The sequence below is a fragment of the Pseudonaja textilis genome, chromosome 5 (genome assembly GCF_049901715.1).
Source record: "Pseudonaja textilis isolate UNSWEBS1 chromosome 5, rPseTex1.2, whole genome shotgun sequence".
In the NCBI taxonomy this organism is placed as follows: domain Eukaryota; kingdom Metazoa; phylum Chordata; class Lepidosauria; order Squamata; family Elapidae; genus Pseudonaja; species Pseudonaja textilis.
The window spans coordinates 59,548,188-59,566,960 of NC_141994.1; the positions used below are offsets into that span (position 1 = coordinate 59,548,188).

The 18,773-nt window shown below is 41.0% G+C and overlaps 1 protein-coding gene across 7 annotated transcripts in view; it reads left to right on the top strand.

Moving 5' to 3' along the window:
* Nucleotides 1-18,773, top strand: part of IQSEC3 (IQ motif and Sec7 domain ArfGEF 3) — a 212,611-nt gene that overhangs the window by 68,584 nt on the left and 125,254 nt on the right. For all 7 annotated transcript variants that reach the window (XM_087935030.1, XM_087935034.1, XM_087935032.1 and 4 more), the window contains exon 2: nucleotides 9,673-9,753. In XM_087935030.1, the coding sequence (XP_087791156.1) occupies nucleotides 9,673-9,753 (81 nt within the window). The remainder of the gene's footprint in view (nucleotides 1-9,672; nucleotides 9,754-18,773) is intronic.

Here is an 18,773-nt window from a genome sequence, read left to right on the forward strand (position 1 = left end):
AAATGAGAGTAGAATAGAATAAAATACTTTATTTGGCCAAGTATGGTTAGATACATAAGGAATTTGTGTCCGGTACAAAAGCACTCAGTGTACTTGCAAAACAATAAAGAACATAATAATAATTCTAAAAGTGTGCAACCAATAGAAAAGGGAAATAAGTGGTAATAAAAGAATAAATAAACAATTCCCTTCTTATTAACTATCCCAACACTGGGGTAAGCAGCATTTCCAAAGGTGGGAGTGTGGGGAAAAAAGAGCTACAAGATATGCCCTTTTAATCATTATTTTATCTTTACTTCCTCATTAATCAAGTTCAGGAACACCCCCCGCCCCTGCTGCTGTTTGGGTTCACTCAACTGTTTGGAGGTCATATCCTTCTCTAAGCTGGGGCTGTCAAACTCCTGGCCCATGGGACAGATTCATCATGTGCTGGCCACGCTGGTTTAGCAAAGGGGGGGAAAGTCCTGATATGTCACGTGATGCCACCGTGACGGTGTGAGTTTGACACCCCAGCTCTGAGCAAAGGAAAGCTGAAGTAAAATCACAAGCACCATTGTAGTCATGTAATTTTTCACATAATGTACACATTGCTTAATGATCAGGTTGTCAGTCCTAATTACAGTCACTAAACAGGGACTATCTGTAATTGTTCAATTCATAATGGTTGCAGAAAGGCTGGCAATGGCATAGTATTGGAGAAATCCAAAGCTCCATCATTACTTCCCTGCTATGAAAAAGTATGAAAATTGTTCATAATGGAAAAATCAACATAGAAAAATGAGAAGCGCTGGGATGTACTAGAAAAGTTACTTCTGACTCAAATTAGGGATTCTTTTTTGCAAAGTCGGCTAGGCCACATTCCTCCTTTTGTTTACTTCAGTAAATACAAATGTTGCTATTGAATCTGAAGATCTTTTAAATAACTTTGCTGACTTTTAAATTAATAAAGTATAATTTCAGGAAAAAAAGAACTAGCAGATTCACTAACAGCAGAAATTTTTTTTTAGAAATAAATGCGGAATTGAAAATATTATTCACAACTAGCCAGCATGGCCAATAGCAAGTACTGTTGGAGAACTGTAGTTTAACAACATCTGGATTTCCCCATTTGTGGAATAGCAAAGCAAATTTGAGAGACTGAGCTAGCTGATGGCAGATAGATAGATCACTGAATGATTCTGTGAGCAACTGAATTTGCCTGCCTGATTTGCCTGATTTTGGGTAAAAGTTGCTCTTTTTTAATAAAAAATTCAATATTTACATACACTGTGTGTTATAAGTTAATTTTATGAGTTTGCTTGCAAGCAAATTTTATGTGACAGACTGAGCTAGCCAATGGCAGATAGATAGATTTCTGAATGAATCTGTAATTATGTGAGCAACTCAATGTGCCTGCCTGCTTTGCCTGATTTCGGGTAAAAGTTGCTCTTTTTTATATATAAAAAATCAATATTTATATCAATATTTATAATATTTACATACAAACCATGCCCAGCCAGTCACATGACCACCAAGCCACACCCACAAATTAGGCCACACCCACAGAACCAGTTAGTGGTCCCTGGGATTTAAAATTATGAGTTTGGTGGTCCCTGAGGTCCAAAAGGTTGGCAACCCCTGGAACTGAAGACACTGTTTTGGTTGAATTAGGGATATTATATCTGGGGTGCCAAAATCAAGATGTCTGCTAGGTGACGGAAAAGATCCAGAAACTTCTCCTCGCTATGTGACTGAGATTTCATCTTTGACTACAACCTATGTTGTAGGTCTGTGTTGGTGAACCTATGGCATGCCAGAAGTGGCACGCAGAGCCACTTCTGCTGGCACATGAGAGGTCACCGGGAAGAGCCACACTGTGCATGCGCACACCACCAATTGACAGCTGATTGTCAGGTATCTGGCACATATGAGCGGGGCAGGGGTGCGCAGCAGGGGTGCGCGCATGCACAGAGATGTGCAGCACCGATGGGGGATTGCATGTGTATGTGCAGAGATGCATGGCATGTGGGGGGGATAGTGTGCGCATGCACAGAGATGTGCTCCGTGGGGGGGTCACATGCGCATGCGCAAGGGGTGGGGGTGGGGCCCAGCACGCATTGCCTTCTGGGTGCTGGCATGTGAGTGGGCGTGAGCGAGCGCATGCAAAATTTTTGGCCCGCGAGCTGAAAAAGGTTAGCCACCACTGTTGTAGGTCAATAGAGTTTTTACATGTTTCTTGCCTAAAAATGATCATTACTGCTGATTTGCAGCAATCACGCTGTTGAATTTTGGCAAGGGCTTGGATTGTGATACAGCTCTGAGGCACAAGCTGTCTACCCTTGGCTTAATGGCTTAATATGCTGACATTAGCTGGTGATCATTTCTCTGGCTATGCTTTGTAAAGCTTTTGCTCATAAAATCTACAAATGTTATTCAACTAGCAGTCCTTGCAGAATTACCAGATTCTCAACCTCCAAGAACAACCTGCTCATTATTACCCTAAAGTCACACACAGCTTTTCTATATGCTGATTCTTTTTTAGCCTATTAACTACATAGACCACACAGAAGAGTGGAGTCCCATTCTCAAAGTTTTCAAAGTTGACCAAAGGTCTTTAAACTTTCAAAGTACTCTAGTGAAGACGATATGAGCTTGGGCTCATATTGGCTTTTACAGTTATTTGGCTTGAAAAAACATGAATGACCACAAGAGGGTGCCCAAGAGAGAACAAAACAATCCAACTCTTTGCTGCCATTTAGCGGTGGCTTGGATTTTGCCACATCTGCCTATTTAATCATAATATGTCAATTAATAGCTATATGTAATACTCATACGCATATACTACAGAGGTGGTATTCGGCAGGTTCTGACCAGTTCTGGAGAACTGATAGTGGAAATTTTGGGTAGTTCGGAGAACCGGCAAATACAACCTCTGACTGGCCCCTCCCCCATCTATTCTCTGTCTCCTGAGTCCCAGCTGATCGGCTGGGTTTTCTTTTGTTGCCCTGCACAGGAGAACGGAACTGGAAAGCAGGTTAGTGGGGTGGGGAGGGAATGGAGATTTTGCAGTATCCTTCCCCTGCCACGCCCACCAAGCCATGCCCTCAGAATTGGTAGTAAACATTTTTGAATCCCACCACTGATATGTTACACACATTTTAAAAAATGAATGAATATGACCATGCACTACATTTACATGGGTTCTTCTGAAAATCGCTTATACCCACTTTTGGTTTGTGTTCTTTATTGTGATTGCGTTTTTGAGAAATAGGCAACTGTAGAGAAATTTATAGACATTTAGGACTTAGACTTGCCCAGAGCCTCATAGCAAGTCCACACTGGCTTACATTTGCAATCTGTGCGTAAGTAACTGCTTGCTGTGGGTAGATTATGGCACTTGATGTCTTAGAAATGATTGCTAAATGTGCAAACCAAATGCAGTCTTTGAGTATGTAATTAATACCCTCACTTTCCAGATTTCATTTACGGTACTTAGTATTTCTTAATGATCGAAACATTTCATGTAATGCTACTTCAGTCATTCTAATGACAATATGTAATTTAAATCCTTATCATCAGTACATTGTAGATGTAACAGATTATTATCAAATTCTCATCATTATCTTTATGTTACAAGGGAAATTTAATGGCTTGCCTAAAGCCACTTAGTAAAGGAGATCTTACATATCATGCTAAATTGTGATGTAGTTTGTTTTTCTTGCACAGTGTCTCTGAACCTGGGCGATTTTTAAGACGGGTGGACTGTAACTCCCAGAATTCTAGGAGTTGCAGTCCACCTGTCTTAAAGTTGTCAAGGTTCACAAACACTGCTTTAACATCAGAGGTGGTATTCAGGAGGTCTGACCAGTTCTGGAGAACTGGTACCAGAAATTTTGAGTAGTTTGGAGAACCGGCAGATACCACCTCTGATTGGAGATTTTACAGTATCCTTCCCCTGCCACGCCCACCAAGCCACACGCACAGAACCGGTAGTAAAATAAAGTTGAATCCCACCACTGTTTAACATGTTATGTGAACTCAACTGCAAATTGATAAAACGGTATGATGTGTGAACCTAAACATAATGCCTAAAGATTAGAATGCAAATAAAGGAACAAAAGAATATCCAAGCTAATATTGGGTAGCTTTGCCCTTGGTTAGGATTTTCTTTTTTAGAATTAGCATGATGTATTGCAAATCCAGTTACTTTATGGTTCAATAAATTCAGAAAACTAGCCGCTATGGTGTGCCTGGTAAGCTCATTTGGATCAGGGAATCCTGTCTCCTAGCAATGCACTTCTACTTTGAACTGCATCTGGAAACATAAATATTTTCCCAATGGTAGGCTGGATTTAATTACCACAGTAGCCTAGCAGCTGTGTATTGAAATCCTGGCATATTCTGAAGAGTCTCCCAAACAAATATAATCCTTAAATTTTAGGGACAGGATTAAAATTAGCCAATGTCTCATGGTGCCCAAAGATATCTTGTACCTTGGAGATCATGGGAGTCTCCGGTGACAAAACAAGATGTAGGAACAACTTTGATTGGTCATCCTGCATCCATCATGTGGTTCCACTGGGATCCATCCTAATCTTATTTGGGTATCCTCATTATTCATTAAAACACAGTATCTTAGCACAGCTGTTTTGCTGGGACTGTTCCCAAGAAACCTATTTAGTGCTAATGCCATTGAATGGGAAATAGCGGTTGCTTAACCAAGAAGGCGTTTGCGTTTAGTTGTACTGGTGCCAGATGGCTTAATGGTGATTAAAGCCCATGCTAAAATAAGTGTCAGGTTGCAAACTTTGATCTCTTCATATGCAATATGCCAAGGAAAGTGCCTGATGATGAATATATTTTTTCAGAGTGAGCCATACTACTATCTATCCAGAGAGTCACGTTGTCAATTAAGAAGTTTCTTCTGATTTTTACTGAAAGCAGAATAAAAGGAGACATGGACAGCTGTACACTTTCCAGTTTCTGAAGGAACTGTATAGCTATTTTCACCTAAGACTCTGGACCATAGTTCACCTAGGCATGATTGACTGAATTTATTGCAGGCACTTGTTTTAAAAGCTACGGATGGGTGGGGAAACCCTCTCTACACAATATAGCATTTCAGGAAATAAAAATTGTTAACTGAATAAAACGTGCATAAATAGCTCTCTGTTTGCTCTCTGTTGCATTTGGAACAAAATGGAGAGAGTCCAGAATGCAGCACATATTGCAAAGGAAGATTCCCATTCAGTTTGGGAGAGGCTATGGAAAAATAAGCAAACAAAATGATTTAAGTGCCGTATCTTGCCCTCTCTTGCTAAAGGAGATCTGCCAAAGGTGATACTCAGGTATGGTGCTCAACTCTGAAGTTTGAATCTCAGTGCCTTATGATATGGGGTACCACAGTGGTTAAAATGCAGCAGTGTTGCAGGCTAACTCTGCCCACAGCCAAGAGTTCAATCCTGACCATCTTTCTGAGATCAGCAAAATGAGGACTTTTGTAAACCACTCAGTCTGTAAAGCACTATGGAGCGGTATATAAGTCTCAGTGCTATTGCTGTTGCCTTATACATTTCATTAGGATTGTCTAGTCGCTTGGCAACATTAAGATGTGTGAACTTCAGCTTGCAGAATTCTGGCTGGGGAATTCTTGGACTTGAAATTCACACACCTTGAAGTTGCCAAATTCAACTGGCCTGGGTGAGTCATACTAAGATTATGTGACCTTCTTTTGTACAATTGCTTTTTATAAAATATGATTGTCCATTTTATACAAAAAATTCCGGGGTGAAATTGTTTGAACAGCCTGCTTCCAATCCTGTTGGGATTAGTTACCATTTCCTCCACCGTCCCAGTGATGGCACTTAATAATAAGCTGTATTAAGCTTATTGCTGTCTTAGTGGCTCTGGGTGGCTTACAACAACCCAACAAAGAAATGGCAATAAAATCAATAAAAACGTAAAAGATGAAGATAAAAGATGGCATGTGCAAGAGACTTGTAACAGTGTGTGCCAATGACCTTGGGAGAAAGGAGAAACAGATGCAGATTAGAAGAGGGTCAGGTAAGAGGCCGCTGAGTCTGCAGAAGGAATGTGGGTAGATATTTTTTAAACAGTAAGTCGTGATTTTTTAGACAGTAAGTGCAGTAGCACTTGGACTTATATACCAATTCACAGTGCTTTACGGCCCTCTCTAAGCGGTTTAACAGAGTCAGCCTATTGCCCCCAAACAATCTGAGTCCTCATTTCTCTGACCTCGGAGGAGAGAGATGTACTTTAAGACTTGCAACGTTCTGTTAATGTAATCTTGCAATATAGTTAGAGCTAGTACTTCTGGGTGTGTTTCTTTTCCAAAGACTACCTTGCAAGGTTGACATCAATAGTTTTCATCCATTGCTTCTTGTCCTGCCTTCAGGTGCTTTGGAAATAGGTTGGCTCTCTCTTCTTTGTGGCAACCCTTTAGATATTGGAACACTGCTGCTATCATGTCACCCTTTGTCTTTCTTTTCATTAAACTAGGCAGACCCATTTCCAGTAACTTTTCTTCATATGTTTTAGCTTCCAGTCCCCTAATAACCTTTGACCCCTAATCTTCACCTGTACTTTCTAGAGTCTCAACATCTTTTTTTACATTGTGGCGACCAAAACTGGATGCAGTATTCCAAGTCTGGCCTTACCAAGGTAAAGTGATATGAACACTTCTAATGATCTTGATTTTATCCTTCTGTTAATGCAGCCTAGGACTGCATTGGAAGAGATCAAAAGAGGCCACACTGCTTCCTTTGCAGGCTTATGAGCCCAACTTATCTGCAGCCACAGACCTTGCCATTTAAGTGACTGAGCTCAAAAATTGAAAATAATATAGGGAAAACCTGGAGTAGCAGAGAATAACAAAAGCCACTCTCCCTTGAAATAACAAGGCAACTTGGAGTTTATGGATGCTGGAGGAAAATTACAACTGAAAGGCGAGTTGGCCAAGCAGAACTTGCAAAATTGCTTACAGGTAGAAACTTTTATATCGCTGATAAGTAGGAAGGATTAATATTTAGGTCCACTCTTCCTTGCAGAATTGTGTGTTCTGCAATGGAGCTGGTGGTTTGACTGAAGATACCCTCCAAGTCATAGCACCTTATAATCTGTGAAATGCAGTCCTGGATTTCTCAGTTTGCAGAGAATTATGAGGCCAAAGATATATCTTTTTTGGCACAACATGTTTATTCAGGGCTAACCAATCCATGGCTTATATTTTGAATTCATTTATCTGAGTTCATGCAATATAAGGAGTCCTAAAGTAACCCTACCTGCTAGATTTTAATAAGGTGTGGTTGTGTATAAACACAAACAATGCTTGGGATGCAAGAATGCAAACTTAAGGTTTTGCTGAAATGTTCAGGTGCCATTAAGATGGAGCTTGGAATTCTTTTCTAAGAGTAATGTTTGCTTCACTGATGCTACAATAAGGAATGGCTGGAAGAAATGTTTGGCTGCTTATTTGAGGCTTCAATTAATTGTACAAGACACATAAAGGCTGGCAAAGATTCTGTTCTAGTTCTCAGGAAATCAATCTACAACCTAATTTAAACAAACGGTAGTTTGTTATATACTCTCTGGTCTGAGCAAATGGTTCAAGTTACAGTTTATGGAAATAGGCCAAGATCAACATCAGGGTTTTAGATCTCATGTTTATTAACTGCACTTCTTGGACCATTTCTTGATTCTTCTTCTATCAGACAGGTCTTATAGTACCTAAAGCCAATATTGAAATATTAAAATCTTGACTCGCATATATGAATTGAGCTGTCATTCAGAATGGAGGGACAGTGAAGAACTGGGAAGGTCCTGAAACACGAGATAGGAGTTATGGTGATGTACTTCATGTATTTAAATATTGTGTTGCTCTGAATTATGCTCATGTACTTAAGGCACTTAAACATTGTGTTGCACTGAGGAGTAACCAGCAAAAATAAGACATTCTGGAAGAGCAGTATAATAGGCATTATGAATAAAACTCTCTTTGTCAAACCTCACAGTTCTGGTGTGATAGAATTCAATTTCCAAAATCTTAGATGGATTATGGGAGCAACAAGAATTGAGATCTCAAAATATCTGGAGGACAGGGGCTTGGGAGAGACACATTGGATATGCTGAATGACACATATCTTATTAGGACAACTGAACCAAATCTGTCTCTTCTTCAGGATCCAGGGCAGAGAATAATCTTGTGCCTGGAAAAGGGTTAGCCTTTGGTGGGTACAATTTAAGAAAGGTGGGAACGTCAAGTAGTTTTCAACATACAGGAATGCTCTTATCTTCATGTCTGAATCATTGTGTTGTGGTCTGTCGGCTACCGGCCCCTCCAGCAGCCGAATCAGATGAGGAGGAGGCATGGGAGGCAGGGTTACCATCAAGGCAACCTGAAAGCTCCAAGGAGGAAGAAGGAATGGAGCTGTCAGAGAGAGAGAGAGAGAGAGACAAAGGCAGAGCCCTCAGATGGAGAGTCAACAACCCTCAATTCTGGAGGTGGCTGATGAAGAAGAGGGGGAACAGTGGGTCCAGTGCAGGGGTGGGATTCAAATTTTTTAACAACCAGTTCTGTGGGCGTGGCTTAGTTGGTGGGTGTGGCTTGGTGGTCATGTGACTGGCTGGGCATGGCCAACTCAACATCACTCACATCGAGGCACGCTTCTCCTTGCCTGGCCTCTCGTGACTGTGGGGATGCTTCAACAGTCGTAAGTGTGAAAAATGATCATAAGTCACTTTTTTCAGTGCCACTGTAACCTTGAATAGTCACTCCACACAAGCAAAATACCAGCAAAGGAGTTAAAAAAACTCCAGAGATGTTCCTGAGACAGGAAGTCTAGTCCTGCCAAGAATGTAATGAGAGTTAATGGAGAGGCAGTTTCTGTAAGCAACACCCGAACGTTTCCTTCCTGCCTTCCTTACAGGATTAGGCCAGTAATTTCTTCTAACAACTGGTTCTCTGAACTGCTTAGAATGTTAACAACTGGTTCTAGCGAATAGGTGCAAACCTGTAGAATCCTACCCCTGTTTACAGCCCCCTCTAAGTAGTTTACAGGGTTAGCATATTGCCCCAACAATTTGGATCCTCATTTTACCCAACTTTGGAGGTTGGAAGGCTGAGTCAACCTTGAGCCTGGTGGGATTTGAACTGCCAAACTGTAGGCAGCTGGCTGTAGAAGTAGCTTGCAGTACTGCACTCTAAACACTGCGCCACAGAGGCTCCTAATGAGAGGGAGGGAGGGTCTCAAGGAAGTCCTACCTTAGCACTTGGCCGCCACAGGTGCCCCCAACATGAGTACTGTGTCACACCCACATGGCCATGCCCACCCCTGGCCATGCTCCTCCAGCCCTCAATGAAATTTACTTTGACACCCCTGCACTAGAGACGTTAACCTAGAGGAAGGCTCAAAGCCTCAAACATGTGGTCTAGCAGAGTGAGACAGTCTTCTATCAAGTGCTCAATACACTTTACACACCATTCATGCCAATCCTCAGTTTTAGATAGTGGATCACTTGGAATTATACAGTGAATATATTTTAAAACAAAACAAAACAAAGTTTTCCTTTACTTTTGTAAGGACTGGCACTACCAATAAGAACCACTGGCCAGGACATAAATGAGAGTCAATGAGCTGAATTCTTATCTGCCACTTGTCTGTCTTTTTTTTACAGGAATGAGACTGTTTTACATCAATTCTGCTGCCCGGCTGCGGATGCAGAGCAAAAGCCTTCATCTGCAGAGTCTTCTTCAAGGTGGGAAAATCCTCAGTTCATGTCCTCTTTGGGTTCTTCTCCCCCCCCCCCCCCCTTTTCTTGCTCTGCTTCTCCTTGCACATTCAAAGTGTGTCTTTTCACCCAGACCTTAATCCCCATAACAGCCTTTATGGCAAAGTTCTCAGATCTGACAGCTGCTAGCATTAGTCTCAAGGAATTTTCTCCCTCCAGTCTATTCTTTTGGAGCATGGGGTGGTTGTGCCATCTGCAGATAGTGTCCTTGGAACTTCAAAATGATATTTTAAAAAGAAGAGGAAAACAGTTTAAAACAAACGACCAAAATTTATGGTACCATCCAATCTGGTGAGACGGTGGTGGTACTGCATGAGAAGATCTTAAGTTTTTAACATTCTCACCTGACTTGGTAAGAGATCCTGCAGGTGAGATTGCTTACCTGGCCATTTTTAAAATACATGTACAGGTAGTCCTCAACTTACAATCACAATTGGGATCAGAATGTCTGTTGCCAAGCAAGGCAGTTGTTGGATGAGTTGTGTCCGATTTTATGATCTTTATTGCTATGGCTGTTAAGTGAATCACTCCAGCTGTTATGTGAATCATGCAGTCATTAAGAAAATCCAGCTTCCCCCATTGACTTTGCTTGTTGAAAGCCAGCTGGGAAGATTGCAAAATGATAAAAATCAAATGACTCCAGGATGTTGCAACCATTATAAATGCATGACCGTGGCCAAACACCTGGATTTTGATGATGTGATCATGGGGATGCTATGACAGTTGTTAAATGTGATAACTGGTCACTTTTTTCAGAGCCATTGTAACTTCTAACACTCCCTAAACAAGTAATTGTAAGTCAAGGACTACCTGTATTTATATTGTGGCGCTTGCCCTCGCACAATGGTGCAAATGTTCATATGTAGTGGCACATGAAAAGGTTACTGAGGCCCATGTTGGTGTATTAAAGAGAAAGGGAAGGAAACATAGAAGGGACAGACAAAAAATAATGGGAATTTTTAATCAATTACTCAAAACATTGCTCCCTTTTAAGGAGTTCGGTCACCATCTGTTTAACACTGATGACATGTACATTCTCAATATCATGATTTATAAGAAGAAAAGAGAGAGCATGAACTGGTAGCATTATTAGTTTTATTTTTGTCTTCATTCTGACTTGGCTTCATGGCAAAGCCAATGAAGTGCATTTTCCACTACCAGGAAAATGGAGGGATTCGGGGTCAGAGTTAATTAATAATATAGTCTGGTAAATATCACAAGGTCATGAAGGTATGCTGCCCAAAAGTTTGGGTGGGAAGAGAAGAAGTTCTCAAAGTCAAAACAGGAAGTGAAAGGTTATGATTGGGAATAGTAAGAAGCTAGAGCCCGGTGGTGCTATGGTTAGAATGCAGTATTGCAGGTTAACTCTGCTCACTGCCAGGAATTCAATTCTGACCAATTGAATTCAACCTTCCATCCTTCCAAGGTTGGTAAAATGAGGACCCAGATTGTTGGGGGGCAATATGTTGACTTTGTAAACTGCTTAGAGGGCTGTAAAGTACTGTGAAGCGGTATATAAGTCTAAGTGCTATTGCTACCATAATAAATGTCATAGCAAGGTGATCAAATACCTTTTCCACTGTCTGACTTTTGTCACCTAACTCCAGCTTAATGTTGTGCAAGAAGCTTTATGGAGGTGGAATTTACCCCGTAGTTGCCTCTTTTGTCAAAGCAAAAATTCTATATCTACCTCTGCATGTTGCAGATTCCCATTACATCAATTTTCAGTTCAGGAAAAAACGTGGAGAATTTCCACTCTGATGCCTACTAGCTGCCTTGGCAAGATAACATTAAAAAAAAAAAGAGCTTGCAAAATTAAAAAGTCAAGTATAACGGCTGAGGAGGAGTTATCAGAGCCTCAGGCTTCTAGTTCTGGAGTGGAGTAAATACTCAACTTCTGAGCCATCACGCCCCTATCCATTGTTATAAAATATCTGTTTTGTAATAATGGATAAGGGGGTGTGATGGCTCCGTGGTTAAAGATTCTGAGTTTGTCATCTGGAAAGCTGACAGCCCGGGTTCGAGGCCTAAATGCCACGTAATGGGTGAGCTCCTGTTGCACGCCTCAGTTGCTGCCAACCTAGCAGTTCAAAATAATTAGGTGCCACTTTGGTGGAATAGTAAGAGTATTCTGTTTGCCTCAGTACATAGTCATGCTGATCACATGACCATGGAAGTATTTTCAAATAACGCTAGCACCCTAGGCTAAGAAACGGAGTTGAGCACCACTGCCTAGAGTTGGGCTTGAGTGGACAGAGGAAACACCTTTATAATAATGGGTAGGATTAGAGTAGGGCAATTTTCACAAGGGAGGGAATGTGCACAGCAATGATATAATAATATTCACCAAGGTTATTTTCCTCAATCACCCCCAAGCCATTTACCCTAAAAATGGCATTTTTCCTGAGACCAATTAATGTGAGAAGGAACATACTTATCCAGTGGTACAAAAGTAAGACCTACAAAATGAAATCATGAAAATGATATTATAAGCAGGAGACTACTTAAGAAGAAATGGAGAAAAAAAATTAGAAGGACAAAAACTGGTTCCCATAATTCCTATCATTTGAACAGATGATAGCAGTGAAAAACCCAAAGGAAAATAGAATGGGTTTTTTTCTGAAACTTTTTAAATTCCTCTCCTCCTCCAACAAACTTTTCATTCAAAAGATCTTTTAAGAATCACAATATGTCCTTTTCTTTCTCGTTTTCTTTATGCATGGGCAAATTTTGTATCTGCTTTGTGCTGGATCTGCAGTTCAGTTCAGTTTTCTAAGTATGCACCTGAAAAATGTGCCTATCTGAGAATCTTTTTTTAAAAAAAATACTATGTATTTTAATTAACTCTATTATGGCGCATCTACACTGTATTTACATTTCTCACTAGGGTATCTACTGTGTTGGCACATGTGTAGGTTTGCAAATAGCAATAGTAATAATGCTTAGATTTACATACCACTTCATATTGCTTTATAGCCACTCTAAGCAGATTACAGAATCAACATACTGCCCTCAATAATCTGAGTTCTCATTTTACCAACCTTGGAAGGACAGAAGGCTGAGTCAACCTTGAGCCTGTCAGGATCGAACTCCAGACTGTGGGCACAATTAGCCTGCAATAGTGCATTCTAACCACTGTGCTACCAGTGATCAATTCTGGGTCAATATACATACATACATACATACATACATACATACATACATACATATGTACATACTTATATACATACATTCCCCTTGGGAGTTTCTTAGCATTCTCAAGGAATATCTAAAATAACATAATAAGTTAATAATTTCTGGGCATTGTGAAAATGAGAGAATTTTCTGAGAATTCATGTCTGTCTAATGGTCCTTTGTGGACATCACTCAGAAAAAGGATTTTTTTCTCTTTTTTAAAATGGTGATCCATAGGTGGGAATTATACTTCCAGAAGTTCCAAGCAGCATGGTAAATTAGAATTCTTGGAGTTTGAAATCTTAAGATTATTAGGTTGGGGAAGACTGTCCTAGATGGCAAGATGATAAGAGGGTGTATGGGAACTCAGAGAAAGCAAGCACAAGTAATCTTGTAAGTGATACAAGAGAAAGAACCCAGTAAAAGCCGAGTTGCAATTGCCATATTATGGAGGAAAATTAATGAAACTAATGACAACATATATTAGGAGTAATTTGCACTGAATTTGCATCATAAAAAGCTGGGGGTGTTGTTACAATAGATATCTGCAAGAACTATCCAACTTGGGTTCTTGGCAATTTTTTTTATTTGCTTAATTATTATATTTCCAATTTGTACATTGACCAAAGTCCTCTGGTTGGATCGCAAAGTTACAAAAGTTTTTTTTATTAAAGATTAAAGCAAAAAGGTTTTTTTACAGATTAAAGAAAAAGAGCAATGTGAGATGAAAGTAACTGATAATTAATGAATAGCATAGGAAAGAAAATGAAAACAAAAGAGCTAAATATACTAACCCAGCACAGAATGGTCACTTAAAATCAAACTGATTATAAAACTATAAAAATGCCTGGAAGAAAAAGAATATTTTAGCCTGACGCTCAAAGGACATCAGTATAGATACCAGATTGGTCTTAGAGAGAGTATTTTATAACCAGAGCCTCACATACATACATACATACATACATACATACATACCCATTACAGTAAGCAGTGATGTATGGAGTATTGTATAGCAGTTGAAGTTTTTCACATAGTACTTTTAGAAAGATCAGTAGAGGTAATCCTCACTTAACGATGGTAATTGAAACTGGCAATTCTGTCACAATGTGACATATTCATGAAATGCGATGTTACATGACCGCACTGATTTATGATAGTTGCAGCACTTCTAGTTGCTGTCATTAAGTAAATCCTGCATGGTCGGTCATTAAGCATGATGTCATGCCATCACCATTTGCAACCTTCTGCCAGTTTTCCCACTGACTTTGCTTGCTGGAAGCTGGCAAACAGGAATTGCATGTGATTACAGGGTGCTGCAACTGTCAAAATCACAAGCTGGTTGCCAGGCACTCAGATTGCAACCACATGTGTGTGTGTGTGTGTGTGTGTGTGTGTGTCACAGGATGTAGAGATGACCACAACTAAAATAAGAGGTTAGAAGTCTCATTGGCCAGTGCCATCATAACCAGGAATGGGAGTCTACCAGTTCGCACTTATTCACTAGAAATAGTTGTTAACATTCTAATCAGTTCAAAGAACCAGTTGTTAGAAAAAATTACTGGCCTAATCCTGTAAGGAACACAGGAAGGAAACATTATGGCATTGCTTACAGAAACTGCCTCTCCATTAACTCTTCTTACATTCTTGGCAGGACTGGACTTCCTGTCACAGGAACGTCTCTGGAGTTTTTTTTCCTCCTTTGCTGGTATTTTGCTTGTGTGGAGTGACCATTCAAGGTTACAATGGCACTGAAAAAAGTGACTTATGACCATTTTTCACACTTACAACTGTTGCAGCATCCCCACAGTCACGAGAGGCCAGGTGAGGAGATGCGTGCCTCGATGTGAGTGATATTGAGTTGGCCATGCCCAGCCAATAACATGACCACCAAGCCACACCCACCAACTTAGCCACGCCCACAGAACTGGTTGTTAAAAAATTTGAATCCCACCCCTGATCACACCTGAGTGTGTTGTTGAGTAAGGGCTACCTGTAAAGTTTTCAGCCTTAGCTGTATTTGTGCCCCATGTAGAATTTCCTGTTAAAAATATGGACAATGCCAATAAATTCTCATAGATTTCCACCAATATGCCATAAGACTAAGGCCCAGGTTTACTCTGTGTGCTTGCTTGTGCTAGTCTAGGCAAGCTAGGAAGTTCTCTAGTCAACCTGCCTTGCAAACCTACATCCCACTAATTGAATGTCTATGTGATGATCCTGTTGGAAGAAATATCCTCCTGGGTTCAGTTCCAATTGGGGAAAAAGACATTGGAAACATGGAGGCTGTTTGGAAAGATGGTTTAATGGTGGACAGGACCACATGGCTTGGAGCTCCAAAGAGAAAAGGACAATTACATGCTTCAAAATGTTGGCTGAAGAAAAAGAAGGGCCAAGATGCTGAGAGACCTTTAGTTTTATACCCTCTGTTGGGCCCCACCTTAGTGTTTCCTGTTCCTGTGTAAGAAATGTATCCCATTGGCTGTCAGACTCCCAGGGGTGGGGGTCTTAGGTAATTTTGTAGGCTTTGTCTGGGCCACATGGCTTCACCTGGGTGCTGGCTGATGCAATCTTCCCAGGCCAGGTGGTAAGATGGCTTTTGTTATGTAGAATAATTAATGGCCGGTCCATTAACAAAGGTGGGGGTGAGCTTCTGCTTCTGAGTTTCTATTTCTCTTTTTAGGGGAAATATTCTGCCTTTTTAGTATTTCCTAAAATATTTCATTTTCCTAGGAGAGGGGTGGGTTGTAACTTCCAACAATCCAATGCAGGAATTGCTAAGTAGCATATTGTTTCATTATTTTACTGTTTTTCTAGTGTTTTAAACAACTTAATTTGTAGTAGCTTTGGCCCTAATAAAAGGAACTGGATCCTTTAGAAACAGATCCTTTAACAAGGAACCGGATCCTTTAGAAATAGTTCCTTTAAAATAGCATCTCTTTTAAGACCTGTCTGAGTACACTCAGCCAGAGAGAAAGCAGCCTCTCCATCTTGTGTGGTTTCAGTGCGTTGGCCCTAATAGACTCCTTTACTGCAAGCATCTCTAATTAAGCATTTCCAACTCCTTCCTCTGGGTTTGGCGAATAGGTAAGCAAGTCAGCTGATGATGCCTTCCACTAAACCTTCGAATGATCTCACTCCCCAAATTCAGATAGCTGTTTAAACAGAATAGGAGGACAAGGCAGGATCCTGTGAGATCCCATACCTGAATGTTTTGGGCCAACTCACTAGATGAGATAAGTCAGTAACTCAGTTAAGTGTGTTGTAAGAATCCGGAGTTTTCATGGTGGCCAAGGTTATCTGCATGGATAAGGTCAGAAAAGTCAAGCTGAAAAGCACAACTGTGCAATTCAATTCCTTCCTCTTTTTTGTGTGTGCGTTGCAATGAACGTCGAAAAAGATTTGATCATGCAGTTGCAACTGCCATTTGTTTTTGGTCCTGTTGGACAGGACCTCAAATGAAGAAAAGGCGGAGAAAGTAGAAACAGGGTCAACCAGGGACAATAAACTTGGCATAGATGATGCCAACAATGGTGGACTCACAACCAACAGGCTCACAAGCTTCCAAGATACCTTGCTTGCACCCTCGGACAGCCTTTCGGCCTCAGAAGTCCAGCTACCAGTGTGATAAAAAACCCAACAATGGAATGCTGAGCTCCATAGGTTACACAGGGTTGCCAAAAAGCTTGCCAACCGAAGAGAAGACTCTAAAGCAGGGGTCTCCAACCTTGGCAGCTTTAAGACTTGTGGACTTCAACTCCCAGAATTTGCTGGCTGAGTTGAAGTCCACAAATCTTAAAGTTGCCAAGGTTAGAGACCCCTGTTCTAAAGAGTCTGCTTCTGTTGTGTATTGGGTGAAGGTTCAGCATGGCTGATTTATTAGTTGCATATCCAGGGACAAAATGCTGAAAACAACTTTTCCAACCTCGGCTCTCTTGTGTTTACCTTTTTGTGCTGTACTTGGAATTCTGGTTTCTACCTTTCAGGTCTCCTTTCCCTCTCTTGGGCTTCATCGCCTGGTTCTTGATCTTGACCTTCCCAAGTCTATTAACTGTTCAGAATTGCCATCTTTGAAGTCCGAGAAATGGACTCTTTTCCTGCATATGTTTTTCCTGAGCTTGGCCTGCCCCTGGATTGTGGTAGGCATCCAGCTTGCGATCTGGTTGCCTGACAGCTAATAATACCAGCCTAGAAGAACCATCTTGATTTTTTGACCTTCCCGTGGAGATCCCTGAGTAATTTGTGGTTACTTCAGAATGGCAGTTAATAGATGGTGAGCTCAGTGCTGTTTTTATTGCTGTTGCATGTTACATGAGAAGAATGAGAGGCCCAAATTTTCCTCTTGCTTCAGGCAAGGGGGTCATTTCAGACCATCCTTGATCCAGAAAGAGATACAGAATAAGGGATCTTGGTGGTCTTGTAGTCCAACCTCCTGCTCAAGCAGGAAACCCTATACCATTTCATACAAATGGTTGTTCAACCTCTTCTTGGAACACCCACAACTTCTGGAGGCAAGAACTCATTAATAGTTCTGTCAGGAAATTTCTCCTTAGTTCTAGATTGGTTCTCTCCTTGATTACTTTTCATCCATTGCTTCTTGTCCTGCCTTCAGATGCTTTGGAGAATAGCTTGACTCCCTCTTCTTTGTGGCAGCCCCTGAGATATTGGAACACAGCTGTCATGTCTCCCCTAGTCGTTCTTTTCATTAAACTAGACATACTTGCTTCTCTGATTGCTGTCGTTTTCTAGAATATATATAGGGGTAGGATTCTTCAGTTCGCATCTATTTGCTAGAACCTGTTGTTAACATTCTAAGCAGTTTGGAGAACCAGTTGTTAGAAGAAATTACTGGCCTTATCCTGTAAGGAAGGCAGGAAGGAAACATTCTGGTGTTGCTTACAGAAACTGCCTCTCCGTTAACCCTTATTACATTCTTGGCAGGACTAGACTTCCTGTCTCAGGAACATCTCTGGAGTTTTTTTCCCCTTCTTTGCTGGTACTTAGCTTGTGTGGAGTGACCATTCAAAGTTACAATGGCACTGAAAAAAGTGACTTATGACCATTTTTCACACTTACAACTGTTGCTGCATCCCCACAGTCATGAGAGCCCAGGCGAGGAGATGCATGTCTCGATGTGAGTGATATTGAGTTGGCCACAGCCAGCCAATAACATGACCACCAAGCCATGTCCACCCAGTCATATGACCACCAAGCCACACCTACAGAACCGGTTGTTAAAAATTTGAATCCCACCCCTGTGTGTGTATGTATGTGTGTCTGTGTATGTATGTATGTATGTATGTATGTATGTATATATATATATATATATATATATATGTGTGTGTGTGTGTGTGTGTGTGTGTGTGTGTGTGTGTGTGTGTGTGTGTGTGTTTTCATAGATTTTCACAGGTACAAGTATATAGGTCTAGGCATGTTCAGGTCTTTTCCCGTGTAAGATTGGGAGTATCTTCCCAAGAGATGCATGCAAGAAAGGGTCCATGAGAAGCGGAGTTTGAGCAAGGAAGAGAGCCACCTCTTTCCTATTGAAAGCCAGACCCTCTCATGGCCTTGTCTTCATGTCCCGGAACCTCAGTTCTTTGTAGTGGAGGATCAACAGCGGCTGAGCTTCCAACGCAGGATTTGGTATCATTTGAGGATGTAGCTGTGTTGTTCTCTGTGGAGGAGTGGGCCCTGCTGGATTCTGAGCAAAAAGCCCTGTACGGGGAGGTCAGGCTGGAAAACAAGAAAAACGTGGCTACTTAGGTAAGGGATTCTGTTACAATACTGTAGTGCAATATATATATATATATATTGCA